This window comes from Pollachius pollachius (genome assembly GCF_949987615.1).
Source record: "Pollachius pollachius genome assembly, chromosome: 14".
Lineage (NCBI taxonomy): Eukaryota > Metazoa > Chordata > Actinopteri > Gadiformes > Gadidae > Pollachius > Pollachius pollachius.
The window spans coordinates 11,063,754-11,091,674 of NC_136947.1; the positions used below are offsets into that span (position 1 = coordinate 11,063,754).

Below are 27,921 nucleotides of genomic sequence, written 5' to 3' on the forward strand. Positions count from 1 at the left end.
ACTATTGGAGTGGATTGGATGAACATTGGAACGAAATTAATTTTTTGGAGTGCCGCGGGAGAACGAATCAAGGAATGGGCGCAGTATCGGCCCAAAAGCAATAGGCCTACAATGCGCTTTACAAAGGAGAAAGGCGAGAATATAGCCTGTACCCACCTCTTTACTCACAAATTCTCGAAGGGGATCAATAAAAACAAACCAACATTTTTTGCCCATAGCGGCTCCATATTCTCAACAAGGCTACAAACGCGATTAACTATTTACAAGTGCAAAAACGCCTACATAGTCTTCATTTTGCAGACCACTTGTTTTTTTTATCCAGACAAAAACCTTGTAAGGACAGTTCCTCTGCGTCTCTCTCGTAGATCGCACCATCTTTCAACGTCTTTGTTTAGTGCGACTGCATCACCTTCTCTCACATGATCAGCAGCTCGCGGGTTTGACTGATGATATCGTTGCGTTGTCTCTGTGGTTGTCTCTGTGGAGACAACGCAGCGACACCTCTACCCTGAACCGGGCTTTAACTGTCTGTAGGCTGTATAGCGAGTTACCTGTCTGTAGGCGGTACTTGGTTACCTGTCAGTATGTCGGGTGCACTGCTTTCCCTGTCTGTAGAGGGCTGCCTGTGGCCACTGAAACTGAACAGACTGCTGATCTCATCTCTCCGAGCTCTAGCAGCTCAGAGCTCTGAATACGCTGACATGCTCCAGCACCTGCACCTGCACCAGACAGGAAGTGACCAAAATAAGACACAGGATGTTGTTTCTCTCGGTTGTATTTACAGATGCACCACCTGCTCCACCAAGGTAGTCCGTCCCCTCCAGGGAGGTGGAGCTCTGACAGAAGCAGAGGTGTTGGCCGTCCCCTAGGGGGCGCTGGCGTTCATGCGGTCCAGGCAGGCGTCCCAGAAGGCCCTGAGGCGGTTGTTGTGGTTGCAGCAGAAGGCGGTGAAGTCCTTGAGCAGGCGTGCAGCGAGGCGCTCGTCCCCCAGCGCCCCCGTCCTCCAGGCCTTGGTCAGCATGGTGTTGTAGGCCCAGTTGAAGCCGGGCTCCTCCCCCCCGAACCCCCCCCCGCATGACGAGGCCGAGTTCCTCCGCCGCCGCTGGCCACAGGGAAACTTCCTCCTGGAGTAGGGCAGCTGGAGGAACACCGTGCCTACAACCAGTTAACCAGTTAGTTAACCAGATAACCAGTTAGTAATCACCATAGTAGGGCAACTGGAGGAACACCATGCCTGCAACCAGTTAACCAGTTAGTTAACCAGATAACCAGTTAGTAATCACTATAGTATGGCAGCTGGAGGAACACCGTGCCTACAACCAGTTAACCAGTTAGTTAATGAGTTAACCAGTTACTTAACACTAGAGTAGGGCAGCTGGAGGAACACAGTGCTTGCGTGTGTACGTGCGTGTTTATGTGTGTGTGTGTACCTGTGACGTGGATGTACTGGGGTTTGTTCTCTGCGGGGAAGTTGAAAGTGGAGGCTGAGGCGCGGTCCTGGACAAAGCCGAACCTGAGAGACACGGAGGGGCGGTGAGGGCCGGCCGTCTCCGTGGAAACAGCCGGAGCTCCTGTCAGATGACGTACCTGTGCAGGATTGCCTCCTGGAAGAGCTGCATCCTCTCCCAGTACGTCTCCGGCTCAAAGCCTGCAACACGTTAACACAGTGAGGACCACTGTAGAGACACACACACACACACACACTCACACACACACACACACACACACACCTTCGAAGAGGCTGTCGGTGGGGCTTCGCAGCAGGCAGTGTGTGTGGAGGGGGATGAAGAGCTGTCCCCTGAGGGGGTCTCCGTAGAGCGAGGAGGTGAGGGCGAACGGGACCTCCAGCACCGGGACCAGCAGGAACCCACAGGAGGCGGCCTTACGGTGCCAGCCCTGGACCTAGGGGAGAGGAGAGGCTGTTACCATGACAACCAGCATCACAGCCCTGGACCTAGTGGAGAGGGCGTTACCATGACAACCAGCATCACAGCCCTGAACCTAGAGGAGTGGAGAGGGCGTTACCATGACAACTAGCATCACAGCCCTGAACCTAGAGGAGAGGAGAGGGCGTTACCATGACAACCAGCATCACAGCCCTGAACCTAGAGGAGGGAGAGGCTGTTACCATGATAACAAGCATCACCATGACATCGTATGGTGGTGGATAAGTATATAAATGATGGACTGAGTGATATTATGGGATGCGTACCATCTCGAAGAGCACGGCCGAGGTGACGGCCATCCAGTGCAGCTTGACCTCAAAGGCCGTGTTGAGGGCGAAGTTGCCGTGGTAATAACAGCTGCACCACTCACTGCGCTCGCTACGGTTGTTGATGTCAACGTCCAAAGTCACCGTCTTCTGGTCTGGGACCGTAGCCGCTGAGAGAGCGAGAGAGATAGAGACAGACATAATGAGTGCGTTTGTGGACAGGTGATGGTTTCCAGGAGTTGCGGCTGGAGGTGCTTCAGAACAGACATGAGGTCTCTCTCCCCAAAGTCCCCTGGTTATCTTGGGCAGCTCAAGTCATATCATGTCTTTAGTCAAGTCCTGTCTTTAGTTAAGTCAACTAAACACAGGGCTTGAATTAACTCAAGTCCAATACTTACAGGGATCAACCAGGACAATAATCCCTGGCCATCCCTTTTGAATCCAGCCAGACTGCAGGTGATCGGACCACAGAGTGGGTACTGATTATTCACTAGTACAGCTCGTTTCCTGTTAACCGTTCAACCGGAGCTTTAGCCAGATGTCATTTGGTGTCAGCTCACCTTTAGGGAGTGGGACTCTGTATCTTTAAAGGGCTCATGTCATGCCACCAGGTGTGGGTGTGATTAGCTGGTACAAGCCGTTCGGCACAGGGAAAGAATGATTTTCATAGTGATATCACAAGTGGGCGTGTCCACCTAGATGTACGCTGGATAGATAAATCTACCAGCCTACCCAGTGGACTGTATCAAACATTTCTCCTCTATCCTTCATATATCTGGGGGGACACGCCCACTTGTGATGTCACTAGGGAAATCATTCCTTCCCTGTGCCAAACGGCTTGTACCAGCTAATCACATCCACACCTGGAGGCATGACATTAGCCCTTCAAGAGGCCTGGACTCTTCCCCCCCACGTCAGCTGTCCAATCAGAGGACACAAAGTCCCACTGCTATCACTGCAAACTGCTAGCAATACGCTAGCAGCTACCTAGAAATGAGGGCGGGGCTACAGCAGTGAGGGCAGAAATACTCAGCAGTGAGGGCGGAGCTGCCCGGCAGTGAGGGCGGAGCTACCTAGCAGGGCGGCGGCCTGGCTGCGTCCTCCGAAGCTGCGGCTGAAGGAGCTGTGTCTGCTTGCGTAGGAGGCGGGGCGGCTGGGGAGCCATGGCAACAGGAAGGCGGGAAGGTCGCAGGCGCGGCGCTCCTCCAGCAGGAAGGCCACCTCGAACCACTTCCTCTGGAACGCCGCAAAGTCCTCCACTGCCGCCGCCGCCGAGCCGGGGGCCGCGGGCGGCTGGGAGGGGCCTGGGGGGGAGGCTGAGTGAGTGTGTCTATATAATTGTGTTAGTGTGCATATAAGTGTGTTTTTGGGTTTGATTTTAACTGTGTGTGTGGTTGCGCGCGTGATAGTGTGAGCATATATATATATATGTATATGTATATGTGTGTGTGTATACATAAAAGTGTGTGTGCGTGTGTGTAGTACCATCCTTCTCAACCACACAGTAGAAGTAGGAGCCATAGATGAAGGTCCTCATGGCGTCTCCAGACGCATGAGCGATCAGACCGTCCTCCAGCATCTTCTACAGGACACACACACACAGCGGATTGGCTGTCAGTCACACACAGCGGATTGGCTGTCAGTCACACAAAGCGGATTGGCTGTCAGTCACACACAGCGGATTGGCTGTCAGTCACACACAGCGGATTGGCTGTCAGTCACACACAGCGGATTGGCTGTCAGTCACAAACAGCGGATTGGCTGGCAGAGGAGAGCTGATTAGCTGTCAGAGGAGAGCTGGTGGGCTGTCAGAAGAGAGCTGGTTGGCTGTCGGAGGAGAGCTGATTGGCTGTCGAAGGAGAGCTGATTGGCTGTCAGAGGAGAGCTTATTAGCTGTCAGAGGAGAGCTAGTTGGCTGTCGGAGGAGAGCTGATTGGCTGTCGGAGGAGAGCTGATTGGCTGTCGGAGGAGAACTGATTGGCTGTCGGAGGAGAGCTAGTTGGCCGTCAGAGGAGAGCTGGTTGGCTATCAGAGATCATTAGTGCTTAGCGCTGAACGGTTCGGCCAATCAGAATGACTACCTGCATTATCTCCACGGCCATAATGTGCGTGGCCACGCCCTCCACATTGTTCACCAGCCAATGGGTGACCTCGGCACTGATGAAGCAGCTTCTGGGCAGACCCTTCTGCTCTGGTAGGAGCTGCACCCCCGTCCTGCAAACAAACACTGGTTACCACTGGTTTAAGTAGTTAGTACTGGTTATACTAGTGAGTACTACAGACCCTTCTGCTCTGGTAGGAGCTGAACCCCTGTCCTGCACACACACACTTGTTACTACTACTAATACTACTACTACTACTACAAATAGACTAGTTAATACTACTACATTCCTACTTCACACAGACAAGTTAATACTACTAGTTATACTAGTTCTTACGTTGGGTGTGTGAGGGCCTCCAGGATGTCCATCAGAGTGGAGGAGGAGGAGAGAGAAACGCCTCCTGGTCCAGAGGGACCGCTGGAACACACACAGTACACACTTAGTACTACACACAGTACTGTGCACAGTAATACAAAGTTCACACTCAGTACTACACATAGTACACACTCAGTACTAGAAACAGTACACACTCAGTACTACACTCAGTACACACTCAGTACTACACACAGTACACACGCAGTAGTACACAGTTCACACTCAGTACTACACATAGTACACACTCAGTACTAGAAACAGTACACTCAGTACACACTCAGCACCGCAACAGAACAGACTCAGTACTACACTATACACACTCAGTAGTACACAGTTCACACTAAGTACTAAACACACTACTACACAGTACACACACAGTACCCCAACAGTACTACACTGAGTAACAAAACAGTACACACTCAGAGCCAAAACAGTACACACTCAGTACTACACACATTACACATTCAGTACTACTACTTCGGACAAGTTGCTTTGATAAAAGCGTCTGCTAAACGCCCTGAATGTAAATGTAATGCACACAAAATACACACTCTGGAGGGGAAGGTAGTGTAGGATTTGAAAGTGGAGTAGTGGTGGTGTAGGTGGTGTCGGTAGAGCAGGAGGCACCTGTCTATGGTGCTGCTGGCTGCAGGGTCTCCAGCTCCCTGCACCGCGGCTCCCCCGGTGGTGGCGGGCGGTGCTGCTCCGTCCGCTGCCTCCGCCGGCTGCTGTCCCACAAACACAGCCTCAGTCTGGGCACGCGGCCTCAGTCTGGGCCCCGGGGCACTCTGACAGTCTGGGACCCGGGACCTTCTGACAGTCTGGGCCCCAGGGCCTTCTGACAGTCTGGGGCCCGTCATGGTTCTCCTGAGGAAACTGTCCCACTAATCACTACTGTCCCACTAATCACTACTGTCCCACTACTGTTCCCACTAAACACTACTATCCCAATAATCTCTACTGTCCCACTAATCACTACTGTCCCACTACTGCTCTTATTAATCACTACTGTCCCATTACTGTTCCCATTGATCACTACTGTCCCACTAATCTCTACTGTCCCACTACTGTTCCCACTAAACACTACTATCCCAATAATCACTACTGTCCCACTACTGTCCCACTAATCTCTACTGTCCCACTAATTACTACTTGGGACGCTGGGGGCTACTAGCTGGAATGAGGGAGTTTACCTAGCATCTCCAGGAGCAGCAACACAGGGTGGATGAGGAGGAGGAGGTAGGAACACAGGGTGGATGAGGAGGAGGAGGTAGAAACACAGGGTGGAGGAGGAGGAGGAGGTAGGAACACAGGGTGGAGGAGGAGGAGGAGGTAGAAACACAGGGTGGATGAGGAGGAGGAGGTAGAAACACAGGGTGGAGGAGGAGGAGGAGGTAGGAACACAGGGTGGAGGAGGAGGAGGAGGAGTTAGGAACACAGGGTGGAGGAGGAGGAGGAGGTAGGAACACAGGGTGGATGAGGAGGAGGAGGAGGTAGGAACACAGGGTGGAGGAGGAGGAGGTAGGAACACAGGGTGGAGGAGGAGGAGGAGGTAGGAACACAGGGTGGATGAGGAGGAGGTAGAAACACAGGGTGGAGGAGGAGGAGGAGGTAGGAACACAGGGTGGAGGAGGAGGAGGTAGGAACACAGGGTGGAGGAGGAGGTAAAATCGGGTGGTGTTGATGGAGATGTGACTGACCTGAGCCTGATAGAGGTACGAGCTACGCGGACTGCGGATAAAATCCAAAATGAACGCAGCGTCCTGTCAGCAGCGTGGAACCCACAGCGGAAAACCCGCAAGTAGAACCAGGAAGTAGAGTAGAACCAGCAAGTAGAACCAGGAAGTAGAGTAGAACCAGCAAGTAGAACCAGGAAGTAGAGTAGAACCCGGAAGTAGAACCAGCAAGTAGAAGTCAGACCCAGGAAGTACAAGAGAACCAGGAAGTCAGAACCAGGAAGTAGAAAGGAATCAGGAAGTGGAACAAAAAGATTCAATGGGAAGTGAGGAGGAAGAAGAGGAAGCAGTAGCTGATGAAGAGGGGGATAAGCAAGGCCCTAGGCAGCTCATAGCATCAGAGCAGGGACAGACCATCCCCTGAGGAGCTCATCACAGAGTCTGTGATGGTCCGGTCTCACCAGTGGGGGCGCTGTCTCAGAGGACGGCTTTACAGTCTGCTTCCACACAGGACCAGGCTGTCGTGGGGGGGGGTTTAGTGCCTCACAGGACCGGCTGTGGGGGGCTTAGTGCCTCACAGGACCGGCTGTGGGGGGCTTAGTGCCTCACAGGACTGGCTGATGGTGGGGGGGGGGGGGGGGTAGTGCCTCACAGGACCAACTGTGGAGTGGTTAGTGCCTCACAAGACCGGGCTGTGGAGGGTGGTGTGGGGGGTGGGCCCACCTTGCGTGGGCTGTCCACGTAGGGCGGGGCAGTCAGGGTGCCGGGGGCCTCACTGGGCCCAGCGGAGGACTTCCCCCCCTGCTGCTCCTCCAGAGTCCTGGAAAGGTCGATACAGAGATATCTAATCAATAAAGAGATATCTAATCAATACAGAAATATGCAATCAATACAGAGAAGCTGATCAATACAGAGATATCTGAACAATACATCTACATGGATCATTTATAGGCCAAACAGCTGGACCAGTCTACCAGTGGACTGAACCAGTCAACCAGTGGAATGGACCAGTCTCCCAGTGGACTGGACTAGCTGCCCACTCACTTGTGGGTGTGCTCCAGCACCAGCAGGGCAGATAGGGCCGAGGTCCCCTTCTTGCCTGCGGGGGGCGCTGCTGGCTCTGGCTGGTAGTGGGGGGGGGCGGCCCCCTGGTGGCCTTTCATGGTGGTGCTTTTCTGGAGATCAGGAAAAACACACATGAAGGGGTGAGGGCTCTATTCTCTATGAAGGGGTGAGGGCTCTATTCTCTATGAAGGGGTGAGGGCTACATTCTCTATGAAGGAGTGAGGGCTCTGTCCTCTATGAAGGGGTGAGAGCTCTATTCTCTATGAAGGGGAGAGCTGTCTTCTCTATGAAGGGGTGAGAGCTCTATGAAGGGGTGAGGGCTCTATTCTCCATGAAGGGGTGAGGCCTCTATTCTCTATGAAGGGGTGCGAGCTCTATTTTCTATGAAGGGGAGAGCTGTCTTCTAGATGAAGGGGTAAGAGCTCTATTCTCTATGAAGGGGTGAGAGCTCTATTCTCTATGAAGGGGTGAGAGCTCTATTTCCATACTCTATTTCAATACACTAGTACACTAGTACTACCCTGATGATGCGGTCGGAGCGGTGGCGGCGGCGGATGCGGTTCAGCCCCTCCAGGAAGCGGATGAAGCCGTCCAGCATGACCCAGTCCCCAACGCCGCCAACCACCCCCTCCCCGTACACGTCCCAGTGGCCGTCGCCGTCGGCAACGCGGCGCGCCCCGCCCGCCGGCAGCAGCAGGAAGCGCGTCCTCCAGAACTTCAGGGAGTCGATGAGGCTGGGAGGAGACAGAGGGCGTTTACCTGGACTCCTCTTTACCCACAGTGACAACAAGGCCATCGGTCTGTCTGTGCAGTAAGGATGTTCATAGAACCAAGGGCCAAGCACTAACAATCACAGGGTTAACCCATTCCCCGTATACAACACAGATAGCTAGGAGAAGATGCTGGACAATGCTAAGATTAAGTACAAGGATGTACAACATACAGTAAGTGTGTAATAGGGGTGTTTGCGGGGGGGCTATGCAGAGTACAGGTGAGGAGAACAGGAGGCGTGTTACTGCAGTCTGTCTCCTGAGAGCCTGCCCCCAGGGGGGGCAGGCTCTGTCTCCTAGGGGGGGAGACAGGCTCTGTCTCCTAGGGGGGTCTACCTGAAGTCTTCAGAGCCGGCGGAACAGATGTACTGGTCCAGGTAATTCCACTTGTACTGCTCCAGCCGCTCGTGGCAGAACTCCACCCAGCAGGACCTGAAAGACGCCTCGCAGTGGGGGGGGCACAGGCTGTAGGAGTACTGGATCTGGGCCGACTCGTAGGGGTACCTGGACACACACACACACACACCCACCCACACACACAGGGAGACACACACACACACACACACACACACACACACACACACACACACACACACACACACACACACACCTCAAGATGAATGGGGCAGGGGCGGGGCTTACTTGGGCAGGTAGAGTGTGTAGGAGGGTGTGGGCGGGGCTTACTTGGGCAGGTAGCGCGTGACAGTGATGATCTTGTCCTTCAAACACACCTTGTGGAACGTTCTTCCCATGCTCAGCCAGTACAGGGTCTCCTCCTCCTCTGCTGCCCGTAGGGACACCAGACCTGCTCTCACACACACACACACACACACACACACACACACTCACAGATCATCCAACATTCATGGGTGAAATCAAGCTAAATCCTATTAGCTACAATACTTTTCGTGCGTGCGTGTGGTTACCACGGGAGTACAGGGGGCTGCTGCCCAGGGGCGTTGCCATGGTAGCCTGGGTCTTCTTGGCGTGTGATTGGACGATGATCTGGTAGCCCTGCATCAGGCGCTGGCAGATGAACTCCTCAAACACCTGGGGGGCGCTCATCACCGGACCCTCGTCCTCACGCCTGGGGGGAGACGGAGCGCACTGCTGGGCACTGGTGTTTGTATATATACATATATATATATATATATATATAAACATATATACCTATATAAATCTTTATAGACACACACACACACACACACACATCTATCTATCTATGTATATAGAGCGCTAGAAGTGGTTGTAGTACCTCTCCAGGTCGCTGGGGGGCAGTAAGTCGTAGCAGCCCTGGGTGTAGTCGTTCTGCAGGGCGGGCCGCTCAGGGAAGTAGTCGGTGGTGAGGGGCAGGCAGGCGGGCGTGGTCAGAGACTTCCAGTCCACGCCCACCGTGCAGCAGAACCTGGGCACTGAGGGGGGGGCAGACAGCTGCAGGACTTCACCAGCACCGCAACACACACAGGGACACACACACACACACACAGGGAGACACAGACACACACACACATACAGGCAGACACACATACATACGCACACACACACACACACAAACAGGGAGACACACAAACACACACACACACAGGCAGACACACACGCACACACACACACAAACAGGGAGACACACAAACACACACATGCACACACACAAAAACAGGGAGACACACACACACACACAAACAGGGAGACACACACATACACACACACACAAACACACACACACACAGGGGCAGACACACACACACACACACACAGGCAGACACACACACACACAGGGAGACACACACACACAGGGAGACAAACACACACACACAGGCAGACACAAACACACACACAGGGAGACACAAACACGCACAAACACACCCACATACGGAGACACACACACAGACACACACAGGGAGACACACACACACACAAACAACAACACAAATATGCACCAACACAGACACAAACAAACACACATACAAACACACACAACACACACACACAGAGATGCAGGAACGCAAATCCCCATGAGAAATAAAACCACACACACACACACACACACACACAGACACACAGACACACACACAGACAGAGACAGAGAGATACAGACAGAGAGACAGAGACACAGAGAAACAGAGAGCAAGGCAGACATTGACAGAGAGACACAGAGAGGGAGAGAAGGAAAGAGACAGCGACAGAGAAGTGTAGAACAGGTGACACAGGGAGAAAATGGGGAGAGAGAAAGATAAAAGAGGGAAATTATTTCATTGGCTGATTGGCAGATATAACATGCAGAGCGTGTTGTGTGACTCTAGCGCGTTGTGTGACTCTAGCGTGTTGAGACTCTAGCATGTTGTGTGACTCTAGCATGTTGAGACTCTAGCGCGTTGTGTGACCTTAGTGCGCTGTGTGACTCTAGCATGTTGAGACTCTAGCATGTTGTGTGACCCTAATATGTTATGTGACTCTAGCGTGTTTTGTGACTCTAGCGTGTTGAGTCTAGCCTGTCGTGTGACACTAGCGTGTTGAGACTATAGCGTGTTGTGTGACTCTAGCGTGTTGTGTGACTCTAGCGTGTTGTGTGACCCTAGCGTGTTGTGTGACCCTAGCGTGTTGTGTGACCCTAGTGTGTTGTGTGACTCTAGCGTGTTTTGAGACTAGCGTGTTGAGACTCAAGCGTGTGGTGTGACTCTAGCGTGTGGTGTGACTCTAGCCTGTTGACACTCTAGCGTGTTGTGTGACTCTAGCGTGTTGTGTGACTCTAGCGTGTTGTGTGACTCTAGCGTGTTGTGTGACTCTAGCGTGTTGCCTTATTCTAGCGTGTTGAGACTTTAGCGTGTTGAGACTCTAGCGTGATGTGACTCTAGCGTGTGGTGTGACTCTAGCGTATTGAGACTCTAGCGTGATGTGACTCTAGCGTGTGGTGTGACTCTAGCGTGTTGAGACTCTAGCGTGATGTGACTCTAGCGTGTTTTGTGACTGTAGCGTGTTGTGTGACTGTAGCGTGTTGTGTGACTCTAGCGTGTTGTGTGACTCTAGCGTGTTGTGAGATAATCAACGTGACCTAAGGTCAGCAAGCGTGAATTACTTCAGACAGAGAGGAGTGACTCCACAGAAGACAGCAGGTGAACTTCATGCTAATCAACAGGTGAACTTCATGCTAATCAACAGGTGAACTTCATGCTAATCAACAGGTGAACTTCATGCTAATAATCAGGTGAACTTCATGCAAATTAACAGGTGAACTTCATGCTCATCAGCTGAATGAGACTTGATTTGTGACATGTGACAGATTTGGAGTTGGTGAGGAATTAGAGAAGGTTTCTATAACTGGTGGATTACAGAAAGCAACTAGAGACTGATACAGGGAGGAGAGAGAGAGATAGAGAGAGGGGAGGAAAATATGTAGAGGGGAGGGGACAAAACAGTCTGTCTTCTAAACAACAGAAAGAGAAAACAAGATGGCCCCTGTCTTCTCCAACCAAGACTCTCTCACACACCCCGGCTCAGTGTGTGTGTATGTGTGTGTGTGTGTGTGTGTGTGTGTGTGTGTGTGTGTAGGCTCACTTGGGTCCACCCCTGGGGGGGTGTGGTCAGGGGAGGAGCCCTGAGTCTCCAGCTTCCCTGAAAAACAAATCAGACTCAACTCAGCACCTCCGATCAGAGGCCAGGATCAGGAGATTGGAGGAGCCTAACAACAAGGAGGGAATACAGAGCAGCCAGCAGTGTGTGTGTGTGTGTGTGTGTGTGTGTGTGTGTGTGTGTGTGTGTGTGTGTGTGTGTGTGTGTGTGTGTGTGTGTGTGTGTGTGTGTGTGTCAGTACCAGTTCTGTTGCTGCTCCTGTTGAGGCCTCCGTTTGACTCCTCCACCCCTCCTCCTCCTCTCAGCCCGTTCTCCCCAGCCTGTCGGAACCGCCTCAACAAAAAAACGACAACAACATAAACAAACAACAACAACATAAACAACCACACACACCATCATGACATGCAGGAGACCCGCCCTCATGCCCTGATTGGTGGCCGGACCTCCCGGTGGCCTCGTGATAGGCCAGCTCCAGCAGCTCGGCGGAGGTGTGGGCGGGGTCGGCCTGCTGGCTGCCCTGCAGCTCCTCCATGTTCTGTCTGGTCTGGTGGTGGATCTGGATCGCCTCGCCAGACGGTCCTGGAGCCAGAGGACCCCCCCTACACGTTACATCTGGCCCCCGTACACGTTACATCTGACCCCCGTACACGTTACATCTGACCCCCCGTTACATCTGACCCCCGTACACGTTACATCTGACCCCTCGTTACATCTGGCCCCCGTACACGTTACACCTGACCCCCCCTGTTACATCTGGCCCCCGTACACGTTACATCTGACCCCCCCTGTTACATCTGGCCCCCATACACATTACATCTGACCCCCCCTGTTACATCTGGCCCCCGTACACGTTACACCTGACCCCCCCTGTTACATCTGGCCCCCATACACATTACATCTGACCCCCCCCGTTACATCTAACCGCCGTAAACCATTACATCTGACCCCCAGGTGTGTGTGTCTCCAGGTGTGTGTCTCCAGGTGTGTCTCCTGGTGTGTCTCCTGGTGTGTCCAGGTGTGTGTCTCCAGGTGTGTCCAGGTATGTGTCTCCTGGTATGTCCAGGTGTGTGTCTCCAGGTGTGTCCAGGTGTGTGTCTCCTGGTGTGTCCAGGTGTGTGTCTCCAGGTGTGTTGTTGTGTGCGTCTCACCAACGGGGAAGGTGTGCATCCAGCGGCGGCGGTTGGAGGTGAGCTTCATGGGCATGCGGGAGGGGGCGAAGGGGTTGATGAGGGCGCGCTGGGGGGTGTAGCCCCCCGGCCGGATGTGCAGTGTGGACTCAGCGCTGCCCACCGTGAAGCGGCCCGGGGCGCTCGAGTCCCGCTGGGAGTCCATCATCTTCTCCAGCAGCTCTACACACACACACACACACACACACACACACACACACACACACACACACACACACAGACACAGATTAAACACACACACGCACACACAGATGCACACACACACACATCAAACACACACACACATTACACATACAAATTACACACACACAAACATTACAAACACACACATTATACAAACACATTACACATACATCAACTACACACACATACATTATACACACATTACACACTAGAGTGCGGAACGGGACGCATTTTTCCGTCCGAGACCGGCCCGCGTCTGAAAGAGAAGTAACAGCCCGACAGGCATCAAGATATATATGTCCGAGCCCGACACAGTTAATGTGTATTTTTTCTCATACTAATGACACGTTTACGTTTGTGTGTATGAAAGCACAGCTTTATTTGACAACTGCAAGATATTTGGAAATGTCAATAGATTGCGTTAACAGCGAGCACGCTTGTTGCGTAGAATTATAACCAATTCAAATTCACATAGGCCCACAAAAAAGGCCACGATAATGCTAAATTCGAAAAAATGACACAAGAGGTTCGGAGGTTCTGTAGCACAGGTAGCTTATGACATTCAAATTAACACGAGTGACCCCAGCGACTACTCCAACGCCTTATCGGGCAGATATGACCGAGCCCGACCCGAACCCAAGCATAATTTCTAAATATTTGTCCAAACCCAACCCGGCCCGTCGGTACCATCAGGTCCCGTCGGGCTCGGGTCGGGTTTCCATGCTCTAACACACACACACACACACACACACATTACCCACACATACACACATTACACATAAACATTACACACACACGCATTTCACATACACACACACACACACACAAACATTACACACACATACCGGTTCAAGGTACGATTCAGGGACGGGTTCAGGGTGGCTTCAGGGTAGGGTTCAGTGTAGGGTTCAGGGTAGGGTTCAGGGTAGGGTTCAGGGTAGGGTTCAGGGTGGGTTCAGGGTTCAGGGTGGGTTCAGGGTTCAGGGTTCAGGGTGGGTTCAGGGTTCAGGGTAGGGTTCAGGGTGGGTTCAGGGTAGGGTTCAGGGTGGGTTCAGCGTTCAGGGTTCAGGGTAGGGTTCAGGGTGGGTTCAGGGTAGGGTTCAGGGTGGGTTCAGGGTTCAGGGTTCAGGGTGGGTTCAGGGTAGGGTTCAGTGCAGGGTTCAGTGTAGGGTTCAGGGTAGGGTTCAGGGTGGGTTCAGGGTTCAGGGTGGGTTCAGGGTAGGGTTCAGTGTAGGGTTCAGGGTAGGGTTCAGGGTAGGGTTCAGGGTGGGTTCAGGGTTCAGGGTTCAGGGTGGGTTCAGGGTAGGGTTCAGTGTAGGGTTCAGGGTGGGTTCAGGGTAGGGTTCAGTGTAGGGTTCAGGGTAGGGTTCAGGGTGGGTTCAGGGTAGGGTTCAGGGTGGGTTCAGGGTAGGGTTCAGGGTGGGTTCAGGTTGGGTTTAGGGTTCAGGGTTCAGGGTTCAGGCTTGGGTCCGCTACCTCGTGTGCTGGTGTAGCCCAGGGAGCTGCTGACCTCGTACTGGACGGTGGGGTGGCGGGGGATGAGCAGGACACTGGACACCGGCCCCAGGCTGTCGCTGGAGGCCAGGCTGCGCAGCTCCTCCGGCCCCCCGCCACGCACTGGGGGGGAGGCCCCGGGACCACTGCCCACCTCCGCAGACCCCCAGCTCCTCCTCCCACTCACCTCCCTCTCCCGGCCCACCCTGAGCGAGAGAGAGAGAGAGAGAGATGAAACACACACACACACACACACACACAATGACCCAGAAGTAGTCGGTGGTGAGACACACACACACACACACACACACACACAGGGAGACACACACACACAGGGAGACACACACACACACACACAAACACACACACACACAGGCAGAGACACACACACACACACACACAGGGAGAGACACACACACACACACACACACAAACACACACACCTGAAGTTGCTGCTCCTCTGGGCCCTGGAGGGCCCAGGCAGCCTGAACACCAGTGCATCATGGGCATCGTAGTCTACCTGGATGGGCAGACTGTTCTCAGAGTCCCTCGGAGCGCACAGGGCTGGGGGCGATCCAGAGTACACAGTAGAGTACACAGTAGAGTACACACAACAGTAAACACTACTGCACCCAGTACAGTACACACTACAGTATACACAAGAGTACACACTACTACAGTATACACAACAGTACATTCTACAGCACACAGAACAGTACATAGTAGATACACACTACAGTACACACAACAGTACACACAACAGAACAAAATTAGGAAGTGATGTCATACCGTGGTCTTTGTTGCTCCTGAACCTCTCCGCGTGGAGCTGAAAGGATTTGAAACCGAGAAGAGCTGAGCAGTGCAGCATACAGCGCACGTGTGTTTGAGTGTGTATGTAGGGGTGCGTGTGCGATTGTGTGAGTGTTTAGAGTGTTTAGAGTGTTAGAGTGTTAGAGTGTGTGTGTGTGTGTGTGTACCTTGCGTCCTGCTAGTTTGATCCTGGGGGTGAAGGAGCAGCAGGAGCTCTGGCTCTTGGACGTGTAGAAACTGAACAACATAAAGTATTAGACCATGTATACTACAATACTACTACCACACAGTGAGTACAGCAAAAGTATCAGACCACATATACTACAATACTACTGCCCCATAGTGAGTACAACCAAAGTATTAGACCATGTTTACTACAATACTACTGCCCCAGTGCCCCACGGTGAGTACAGCAAAAGTATCAGACCACATATACTACAATACTACTGCCCCATAGTGAGTACAACCAAAGTATTAGACCACATATACTACAATACTACTACCCCACAGTGAGTACAACAAAAGTATTAGACCATGTTTACTACAATACTACTGCCCCAGTGCCCCACGGTGAGTACAACAAAAGTATTAGACCACGTATTCTACAATACTACTGCCCCACAATGAGTACAAATAAAGCATTAGACCACGTACATTACAATATTACTGCCCCACAGTGAGTACAACAAAAGTATTAGACCTTGTATAGTACCATACTACTGCCCCAGTGTGAGTATAAGTGTGCATACTAGTGATGGGTCGGTCACGAACGATTCGGTCAGAATGAACGAATCCCGAAGGTGAATGACGAGAACTGTTTCCCAAAACAAGAGAACTGACTATTTTTTCTTTTTTTTTTTAACATATAAGAAATATACGGTCATGTAAATAAAATATACAAACAAACAGTCTTTGTCTCCCCGCGGCCTTATATTGATTGAGTCTAAAACGTTCTCATCGATTCCGCCAATGAGAGCAGGTAGCAATCACGTTGCCATGGCCCATGGGTAAACAAATGATAAGGCACCACCACACACAACTTAACTAATGATCGCTGTAGGCTTCAATATCATGCAAGCACTTTGTTTTATTTTGTTCTACATCACAATTGCATGCTTTAGTAAAGTATTGTTTTTACCTACCATTACGAGTCTCGTTTGGTCTAGTTGCTAACGTGCTTCACTGCTTATTAGCACTACTTGGAAGACGCCATTTAATTCTTACTATTCGCACCCCATTATGTATTAAGGATATTTATGAAAAAAAAGGCACGTATGTGCTTTATATATATGCTTAATATTTACACTTAACTTGGGTAATTTCGCCAGAACATTAGAAAGTAGTAGGCTACATGCAGATTAATTAAATGTGTGAGTACAGCAAAAGTATCAGACCACGTACACTACAATACTACTGCCCCATAGTGAGTTAATTAAATCGGAAATGATGGAATAAATGTTAATCAATTAACATTTATTCCATCATTTCCAATTCCCTGGCAAATGACGAAACAGACCATCTGACTTAACGAACAAATCAAACAAACAAAATGTGATAGTGAATGGAACTGAAAGAACTGATTCCCGGAAAATAATCGTTCTGCCCATCCCTAGTGCATACCTGTGGTTGATCCAGTGGGGGAGGTTGTAGTCGTCTCCAACTCGAGAGTCTCAGGGATCGGCTTGTTGTGAAGCTGAAACACAATCCTAATGTTACTGATCTGACATCAGTTTTAACACAATCCTAATGTTACTGATCTGACATCAGATTTAACACAATCCTAATGTTACTGATCTGACATCAGATTTAACACTATCCTAATGTTACTGCTCTGACATCAGATTTAACACAATCCTAATGTTACTGATCTGACATCAGATTTAACACAATCCTAATGTTACTGATCTGACATCAGATTTAACACAATCCTAATGTTACTGATCTGACATCAGATTTAACACTATCCTAATGTTACTAATCTGACATCAGATTTAACACTATCCTAATGTTACTGATCTGACATCAGATTTAACACTATCCTAATGTTACTGATCTGACATCAGATTTAACACTATCCTAATGTTACTGCTCTGACATCAGATTTAACACAATCCTAATGTTACTGATCTGACATCAGATTTAACACAATCCTAATGTTACTGATCTGACATCAGATTGAACACAATCAAAAGTTTATATCACATTATGATATTGATCCAGGATCAGAAGAGGTACCTTGAAGAGCGGGACCGCGTGGAGGGGCTGCTCCCCCATACACACCAGGTCCACCCCGATACCTGCGCACACACACACACACACACACACACACACACACACACACACACACACACACACACACACACACACACACACACACACACACACACACACACACACACACACACACAGTAAGGCAAGGGGCGGGAATAGCCAGCTCTATACATGACGGGGGTTTATGTAATTGGCCAGCCTCACCGTTGTCAATCATGCGCTGCTTGGTGAGGATCATGAGGAGGCGGTCCACCTGGAACACACCCACCCCCGGGGTGATCACCACCGCCATCTGACCCGTACGATCGAAGTTACGGTTCATGTAGTGCTTATCAAACACTGAGATACAGATAGAGAGAGGGGGAGAGAGAGAGAGAGAGAAAGAGAGAGAGAGAGAGAGAGAGAGAGAGAGAAAGAGAGAGAGACAGACAGACAGCCTGTTATAGTGGGTGCTGATAACTGATGACTTTATGACTGATGGGAGCAGACAAACCATTGAAGGAGAGGTTGATGGCCTCCAGGTAGTTTCCCTGGGCTGCGGTGGAGTTCTGCCCCGTGGGGAATCCATCTGTTAGGGTCAGGAACACAAAGCAGCTGTCATGGTAGACTGTAGCACCTCCACCTCTCTCCTCTAGGAACCAGCCGGTAGTTCTGTAGTACCTGTCTCCCCTACCACCCTGTAGGTCTGTAGTACCTGTCTACCACCCTGAAGGTCTTTAGTACCTGTCTCCCCTACCACCCTGTAGGTCTGTAGTACCTGTCTCCCCTACCACCCTGTAGGTCTGCAGTACCTGTCTCCCCTATCACCCTGTAGGTCTGCAGTACCTGTCTCCTGTAGGTCTGCAGTACCTGTCTCCCCTACCAGCATGTAGGTCTGTAGTACCTGTCTCCCCTACCACCCTGTAGGTCTGTAGTAACTGTCTACCACCCTGTAGATCTGCAGTACCTGTCTCCCCTACCACCCTGTAGGTCTGCAGTACCTGTCTCACCTACCAGCCTGTAGGTCTGCAGTACCTGTCTCCCCTACCACCCTGTAGGTCTACAGTACCTGTCTCCCCTACCACCCTGTAGGGCTGCAGTACCTGTCTCCCCTACGAGCCTGTAGGTCTGTAGTACCTGTCTCCCCTACCACCCTGTAGGTCTGCAGTACCTGTCTCCCCTACCACCCTGTAGGTCTGCAGTACCTGTCTCCCCTACCACCCTGTAGGTCTGCAGTACCTGTCTCCCATTCCAGCCTGTAGGTCTATAGTACCTGTCTCCCCTACCACCCTGTAGGTCTGCAGTACCTGTCTCCCCTACCACCCTGTAGGTCTGCAGTAGCTGTCTCCCCTACCACCCTGTAGGTCTGTAGTACCTGTCTCCCCTACCACCCTGTAGGTCTGCAGTACCTGTCTCCCCTACCACCCTGTAGGTCTGCAGTACCTGTCTCCTCCAGCCGGACCAGCACCGGGTACTGGATGAAGAGCTTCTTGATGGTCACCAGCAGAGACGTCCACTCGTCACGCCGCTCGTTCTGGGCCACCACCCTGGACACACAGACACCCAATTAGGCACAGCCATTTAGGCACAGCCATTTAGGCACAGCCAATTAGGAACAACCAATTAGACAGAAACAATTAGGCACAACCAATTAGGAAGCATGCATTCGGAATAACCAATAAGTCACAATCAATAAGGAGCAATGCAAACTAAATAAATATGATACACAGAAATACTATATACATACTAAAGACAGAAATGCGAAAACCAACACATTGCTACATATAAACATGTCTCAGAGGGATGTAGACCTGTAGAAGTCTTCATAGAAGCGCCCCTCGTGATCCTTTCTGATGGAGCCTCTCAGGACCTCGGGGAACTCCTCTGAGGACGCAACAGGATCCATCAACCACCAATCAACCACCACCCTGCCAATCAACCGCCAATCAACCACCCCACCAATCAACCACCAACCAACCACCCCGCCAGTCATCCACCAATCAACCACCCCTCCAATCAACCAATAAACAACCTCCAATCAACCACCAATCAACCAACAATCAACCACCCTGCGAATCAATCAATCAACCACCCCTCCACATACCTATGCTCTTCGCGGTGTAGAAGGTCCGTGAGAACAGGACCACCGTCACCTCATGGCTGCAGTTCTTCTCCTGCACAACACACACATTTCAGGGTCTAGACCCCCAGCTGACCGGTTCAGGGTCTAGACCCCCCGCTAATGGTTCAGGGTCCTTAATGTCCTGTCTCTGTACTGTCTAACCCCTACCTGCTCCTTAATGTCCTGTCTCTGTACCGTCTAACCCCTACCTGCTCCTTAATGTCCTGTCTCTGTACCGTCTAACCCCTACCTGCTCCTTAGTGACCTTTCTCTGTACTGTCCTACCCTTACCTGCTCCTTAATGACCTGTCTCTGTACTGTGTAACCCCTACCTGCTCCTTAATGACCTGTCTCTGTACTGTCTAACCCCAACCGGCTCTTTAATCACCTGTCACTGTACATTCTAACCCCTATCTGCTCCTTAATGAACTGTCTCTGTACTGTCTAACCCCTACCTGCTTCTAATGACCTGTCTCTGTACTGTCTAACCCCTACCTGCTCCTTATTGACCTGTCTATGTACTGTCTTACCCCTACCTGCTCCTTAATGACCTGTCTCTGTACTGTCTAACCCCTACCTGCTCCTTAATGACCTGTCTCTGTGCTGTCTAACCCCTACCTGCTCCTTAATGACCTGTCTCTGTACTGTCTAACCCCTACCTGCTCCTTATTGACCTGTCTATGTACTGTCTAACCCCTACCTGCTCCTTAATGACCTGCCTCTGTACTGTCTAACCCCTACCTGCTCCTTAATGAACTGTCTCTGTATTCTCTAGCCCCTACCTGCTTCATAAGGACCTGTCTCTGTACCGTCTAACCCCTACCTGCTCCTTAATGACCTGTCTCTGTACCGTCTAACCCCTACCTGCTCCTTAATGACCTGTCTCTGTACCGTCTAACCCCTACCTGCTCCTTAAGGACCGGTCTCTGTACTGTCTAACCTCAACTGCTCCTTAATGACCTGTCTCTGGACTGTCTAAACCCATGTCTCTCTAGATAAAAGCATCTGAATAACACTTAAATGAAGCATAAGCCTGATGCTGAGAAGTAGGAACACACCTTCCACTTGGCAAAGAGGTCGGACAGGAAGCCGTTGACAGCCTTTTCAAAGTAAAGGTCCCCTGGAAACACAAGAGGTGTAATGATGTTTATTCCCTCCTCCTCTCTTCAGGACAGACCCGTCCTCTCTCAGCTCACCGTAAATGTCAAAGTCCCACATCTCACTGCTCATCTGGATGAAGATGTAGACCATGGCTGAGGTGGAGCGGAACACCACCTGAACACACAACACCGTCACTCACTGTCCTGCTGCCCTGGGGACACAGTGTCTGCTGTCCTGCTGTCCTGAGGACACTGTGTCCTCAGGACAGCAGGACGCTTTGTCTTCAGGACAGGGTATCCTGCTGTCCTGAGGACACAGCTTCTGCTGTCCTGAGGACAGAGTGTCCTGCTGTCCTGAGGACACAGCTTCTGCTGTCCTGAGAACAGAGTGTCCTGCTGTCCTGAGGACACTGTGTCCTCAGGAGAGATTTTCTTGCTGTCCTGAGGACTCTCTATCCTGAGGACAGTGTTTTGCTGTTCTGAGGACAGAGTGTCCTGCTGTCCTGAGGACACAGTGTCCTGCTGTCCTGTCCTCACCCTGGTGTTTTCACTGATGTAGCCACAGGACACCTTCTCTCCTCGCACCCACAGCTCACTGGCCTGGGCCCTGGGAGCACACAGGAGTACAACATACTATAGTGTATATCACATACTGTACAGCATAAATCACATACTATACAGTGTTCATCACATACTGTACACAGTAGTATGTCATACAGTACTACAGTATACATCACATACTATACATGGTACATTGCATACTATACACAGTAGTACGTCATTAATAATTAATATACAATGTAGTATGTAATAAAGTACTATATAGTATATATCACATACTATACACGGTAGTATGTCATATACACATAAAGTACTATGTTCTATATATATGTTATATATGTTAGATACATAATGAACAGGATATTGGAGTTCATATACATTATGGATAAATAATATACATATATTAAATTAAGCTTCATGTAGAAGACCTTGAGAAAAGAACCTTTACCTGATTCATGTAGAAGAGCTAAGACACCTTTACTGATTTGTGTAGAAGAGCTAAGACTAGAACCTTTACCTGATTCCTGCAAACTCCACCTTCTGGGTGACGTAGGCACAGGTGCTGACCTGCAGGGGTGGGGGAGTTCCGTCATTAGGCCAGCATGGTCGAGGAGCAGGAGGCGGTGAGAATCAAGGAGGAGGAGGACGTGGTGGCGAGTATAAAGACGAGGAGGAGGATGAGGAGAGTATAAAGATGGAGGAGGAGCAGGAGGAGGAGGAGGAGGAGCACTGACCAGACTCTTCTTCAGCCTCCACATGTCTCCTCGGCCGATGTACTGGTCTTTGAAGGTGAGCTCCACCAGGTCCAGAGTGGCCTCCTGCAGAACACATCCACAGCCTCAGAACCCCCCCTTCAGCCTGCTCCCCTCAGAACCCCCCCTTCAGCCTGCTCCCCTCAGAACCCCCCCTTCAGCCTGCTCCCCTCAGAACCCCCCCTTCAGCCTGCTCCCCTCAGAACCCCCCCCCCTTCAGCCTGCTCCCCTCAGAACCCCCCCCCCTTCAGGCTGCTCCCCTCAGAACCCCCCCCCCTTCAGGCTGCTCCCCTCAGAACCCCCCCCCCTTCAGGCTGCTCCCCTCAGAACCCCCCCTTCAGCCTGCTCCCCTCAGAACCCCCCCTTCAGCCTGCTCCCCTCAGAACCCCCCCTTCAGCCTGCTCCCCTCAGAACCCCCCCTTCAGCCTGCTCCCCTCAGAACCCCCCCCCCCTTCAGGCTGCTCCCCTCAGAACCCCCCCTTCAGCCTGCTCCCCTCAGAACCCCCCCCCCTTCAGGCTGCTCCCCTCAGAACCCCCCCTTCAGCCTGCTCCCCTCAGAACCCCCCCCCCTTCAGCCTGCTCCCCTCAGAACCCCCCCTTCAGGCTGCTCCCCTCAGAACCCCCCCCCCTTCAGGCTGCTCCCCTCAGAACCCCCCCCCCTTCAGGCTGCTCCCCTCAGAACCCCCCCCCCTTCAGCCTGCTCCCCTCAGAACCCCCCCCCCTTCAGGCTGCTCCCCTCAGAACCCCCCCCCCTTCAGGCTGCTCCCCTCAGAACCCCCCCCCCTTCAGGCTGCTCCCCTCAGAACCCCCCCCCCTTCAGGCTGCTCCCCTCAGAACCCCCCCTTCAGCCTGCTCCCCTCAGAACCCCCCCTTCAGGCTGCTCCCCTCAGAACCCCCCCCCCTTCAGGCTGCTCCCCTCAGAACCCCCCCCCCTTCAGCCTGCTCCCCTCAGAACCCCCCCCCCTTCAGCCTGCTCCCCTCAGAACCCCCCCCCCCTTCAGGCTGCTCCCCTCAGAACCCCCCCCCCTTCAGGCTGCTCCCCTCAGAACCCCCCCCCCTTCAGGCTGCTCCCCTCAGAACCCCCCCCCCTTCAGCCTGCTCCCCTCAGAACCCCCCCTTCAGGCTGCTCCCCTCAGAACCCCCCCCCCTTCAGGCTGCTCCCCTCAGAACCCCCCCCCCTTCAGGCTGCTCCCAGGGTCACCACGGTGGGGGGACAGCTCTTACCTTGGGGTCCACGATGTTGACGATCACATCCTGGTACGCCCGTAGTTTGAAGGCCTGGGCCACTGTCTGGTCTACACTGATGGTCTCTGCACGTAGAACCAAACAAATAAGAATACATAAAGATATATACTTATATACATAAACACCTTCATGAATAAATAAATCCCTTAAGCAGCAACTATACACATGAATAAATAAATCCATCAATAAAAAATAAATTAATAAAGAATGCAAAAATCCTAACAAATTTGAATAGATCCAACTAATCCATGCGTTGGATGGCAGTGTAGGGCTGATCCATCGTCAGTGTCTGGATGAACATCTCACCTTTCTGAAGGTCTTCTTTCAGGCTCTTCACCTGCAGCAGGAGAGGACTGGAACACCAGATCACACACACACAGCCACACACGCACACACCAACACACCCACACGCACACACCAACACACACACCCACGCACAAATACATGCACACACACCCACTCACCGAAACAAACATCCATGCAACGACACACACACCATCACACACACCCACGTAGCCACGCACGCACACACCAACATATGCACCCACGCACGCACCAACACGCGTACACACACACACACACACACACACACACACACACACACACACACACACACACACACACACACGTTAGTTCCAAAGTTTAAGATAGTATCCAGTAATCCTTTTAAGTATAAGGTATTAACCTGTATTCTTGTTAAGTGTAAGGTATTTGCCAGTAATGTTGTTAAGTGTAAGGTGTTACCAGTAATCTTGTTAATTGTGAGGTACCAGTATATTGTTAAGTGTAAGATATGTACCAGTATATTGTTATCTGTAAGGTACCAGTATCGTGTTAAGTGTAAGGTATTTACCGTCATGTTGTTAAGTGTAAGGTACCAGTATCTTGTTAAGTGTAAGATGTATACCTGTCATCTTGTTAAGTGTAAGGTACCAGTATCTTTTTAAGTGTAAGATATGTACCTGTCATCTTGTTAAGTGTAAGATACCAGTATCTTGTTAAGTGTAAGGTACCAGTATCTTGTTAAGTGTAAGATATTAACCGGTCATCTTGTTAAGTGTAAGGTACCAGTATCTTGTTAAGTGTAAGTTATTAACCTGTCATCTTGTTAAGTGTAAGGTACCAGTATCTTGTTAAGTGTAAGTTATTAACCTGTCATCTTGTTATGTGTAAGGTACCAGTATCTTGTTAAGTGTAAGGTACCAGCATCTTGTTAAGTGTAAGGTACCAGTATCTTTTTAAGTGTAAGATATGTACCTGTCATCTTGTTAAGTGTAAGATACCAGTATCTTGTTAAGTGTAAGGTACCAGTATCTTGTTAAGTGTAAGATATTAACCGGTCATCTTGTTAAGTGTAAGGTACCAGTATCTTGTTAAGTGTAAGTTATTAACCTGTCATCTTGTTAAGTGTAAGGTACCAGTATCTTGTTAAGTGTAAGTTATTAACCTGTCATCTTGTTATGTGTAAGGTACCAGTATCTTGTTAAGTGTAAGGTACCAGCATCTTGTTAAGTGTAAGGTACCAGTATCTTGTTAAGTGCAAGATATTAACCTGTCATCTTGTTATGTGTAAGGTACCAGTATCTTGTAAAGTGTAAGGTATGTACCTGTATTCGTCAGTGGGATGGGCGATCTCAATGATGTCCCCCAGACTGACTTGAGGGAAAACCTTTGGGTTGACCACCAACTCATCATCTGTTAAACAGCAATGAACACAACTAGTGAAAACAACTACTGAACGCAACTAGTGATGGTGCTATCCATTTGTATGGTACGCCCACCCATACGAGTCGTAAGGTGTAAATCTCCCAGCTTTCTTGCAGCATTTTCATGGAGGCACGCCCCCTGTTGGTCGTAGTATAAACCTTCCCACACCTAGTTCTGAGAGTAGGCCAAGTTCAGTGAAGCTGACCCTACAACTCGACAACAAAAACGGCTGCGCCCGTAAAGAGAATTATTTTCTTTGTATTTGTACCACATTGGTCATTTTGATGTAGATTTTAAATGCTCTTACACACAGATAACATTGCTTCTTTATTCTAGTCACCAATTTATGCCTTGCACGGCCTTGCTTTGCATGCAATACAATGTAAAGTTGTGTTGTTTGTTTTTGAGCTGGTTTGCTAAAGAGGCTAATGTAACTTACAATAACAATGACTAGCCAATGAGAAACGGGAACGCTATAAGTACTGCAAGCCAGGAAATAACGTCATATTCTTGCTAGAGCATACAAACGGATAGCGCCATTAAATGCAGCTGTTGACTGTAGAGCTGTCCGTTTACTACAGCATTGCTTCTAGCATAACTAGTGGTATTAATACTAGTATAGTACTACTAGTGTAACTACTAGCATAGAACTACTAGTATCACTACTAGTATAGTATTACGTGTACTACTAATAGTACTATAACTAGTATTACTAATACTACTAGTATCACTACTAGCATAGTACTACTAGTATCACTACTAGTATAGTATTACTTGTACTACTAATAGTACTATTACTAGTATTACTACTAGCATTAATACTACTAGTATCACTACTACTACTAGTATCATGGCGATCGATTTGTATGGTACGCCCACCCGTAAGTCGTAAGGTGTAAATCTCCCAGCTGTCTAGAGGCATTTCATGGAGGCACGTCGTACGGGTGGGCGTACCATACAAATGGATCCCACCATAAGTGCTAGTATTATAACTAATAACTAATACTAGTACCACTACGAGTAGTATCACTACTAGTAGTATCAATACTATCATTATTACTACTAGTGGTATCAGTACTAGTATTATAACTAGTATTACTACTACTAGTATCACTACTAGCATAGAGATGGGCGATATGGCCTAAAATCCATATTGCGATATACATTGCAGCCTCTTGCGATAACGATATATATCACGATATAAAATCATAAAATAACCGTTTCAGAACAGGTTACATAGACCCTAAGGAAAGCCAAACTGCTAAATGTATTTAAAAAAAAAAGAGAAATATAGTATGTCATTTCGAGAACATTTATTGTGAAACACTGTAATCATACAACATAATGTTGCAGATAAATAAAATTAGTATTGGGTTTCTTTTCTTTAGTGCAAACCATTCTAAAAGGCACTACACTTAGTTTAAGTCCTTGGTTCTTAAATGCCACCCAAGATGTAGAGAACAGGAAAAACAGGTGTCTTTCTAGATAAGGAACAGACACTGTACTGACAATTAGGGATGGGCATGATTAATTGATGATCGATCATTGATTGTTAAGATTTTTGTCGATTACGTGATATTTTTAACCATCAAAAGGAGGTTGACCCAGCCGGAGAGGTGGTCTCGGAGACGTTGCTCAACATGGAGCAAAGAGGAGACGGAACGTCTTTTGGATATTTGGGTCCGATATCCAAAAGACATTCCGTCTCCTCTTTGCTCCATGTTGAGCCACCACCCGACGGTCCGACAAAAGCAAGTAAAAAGTATGCTTAAAAATGCCAATGCATTTAACACATTCCGAGTCAGGATGAGGGAGAAGGAGTTGGACCAGTCCGCAGATCAATGTATATCACGCTGGATATCCATGGTTGTTTACTTTCACCGGTGCTTCCCCCCCCCCGCCTTTTTCTTTAACGCTTTACAACGCCCCAGACCTTTTTGTCCAATGATTTAACCCATTCAAACCGGATCACGCATCTGTGCGTGTTTACCTTTAAGACCAGATTGCGCATCAATGCGTGTTTACCATTAACCCATTTGCACCGGCTGCGCGGATCAACATTGTATCTACTAGAGACAATGTGGCGCCGCACAGCAGCCGGTGCAAATGGGTTAACGTTCTTTACACATGCAGGTTTGTTGACGAATTCTGGCACTGTTGCGAAAATTGCAATGTGAAAAGGAATTGCACCAAACCAAAAATTAAACATTGTATTTTGCGTCATCAACATGCATTATCGCGATAGAGCGATAGAATTAAAATCTCTATCGTAGGCCATTTTTTTATCGTTTATATCGTATATCGTTTATATCGCGCATTACTATACTAGCATTATTACTACTAGTATCACTACTACTACTACTGGTATCAGTACTAGTATGACTAGTCCTCTCACCGCTGCCGCCGAAGCCTTTCTTGTGGACCACCAGCTTGTAGGATCTGTTGGTCTTCATGTTGTTCTACTTGTATCAGTACTAGTATCAGTACTAGTATCAGTACTAGTATCTGGATCAGTTGGTCTTCATGGTGTCAGACTGAGGTTTAACAGAACCTCTTGATATCAACATGGACTTTATTCTAACTCAACGAGTTACCTTCATGTTAGCCTAGCATGGGCCTACCAGGAATATAGCGGTTCTTTATGTGAAACTAGTTTGTCTTTCTGTTAACCAGTCCCCGTCTAGTTAATACTAGAGAGACGGTTCGTTACGGTTTGCAACTACTAACGTCAGAAGAGGCTCGT

General features: G+C 50.0%; 1 protein-coding gene across 1 annotated transcript; it reads right to left on the minus strand.

The window, feature by feature from the left end:
* Window positions 1-170: 170 nt before the first annotated feature.
* On the minus strand, window positions 171-27,905 carry depdc5 (DEP domain containing 5, GATOR1 subcomplex subunit). The gene is given in 43 exon segments (XM_079751106.1): window positions 171-1,155; window positions 1,431-1,513; window positions 1,588-1,648; window positions 1,731-1,902; window positions 2,213-2,382; window positions 3,286-3,516; window positions 3,698-3,794; window positions 4,294-4,426; window positions 4,651-4,731; window positions 5,317-5,414; window positions 6,390-6,452; window positions 7,089-7,185; window positions 7,410-7,540; window positions 7,951-8,164; window positions 8,537-8,704; window positions 8,885-9,005; window positions 9,127-9,287; window positions 9,456-9,639; window positions 11,753-11,809; window positions 12,009-12,100; window positions 12,211-12,346; window positions 12,916-13,116; window positions 14,614-14,837; window positions 15,075-15,195; window positions 15,421-15,457; window positions 15,609-15,678; window positions 17,062-17,113; window positions 17,116-17,134; window positions 17,677-17,738; window positions 17,917-18,051; window positions 18,206-18,280; window positions 19,135-19,238; window positions 19,503-19,575; window positions 19,796-19,865; window positions 20,872-20,933; window positions 21,010-21,088; window positions 21,451-21,520; window positions 21,992-22,041; window positions 22,209-22,292; window positions 23,451-23,536; window positions 23,778-23,824; window positions 25,079-25,166; window positions 27,574-27,905. Coding segments are annotated over 43 exon segments (4,707 nt in total). The 5' UTR covers window positions 27,632-27,905; the 3' UTR covers window positions 171-865.
* Between the last annotated feature and the right edge of the window lie 16 nt (window positions 27,906-27,921).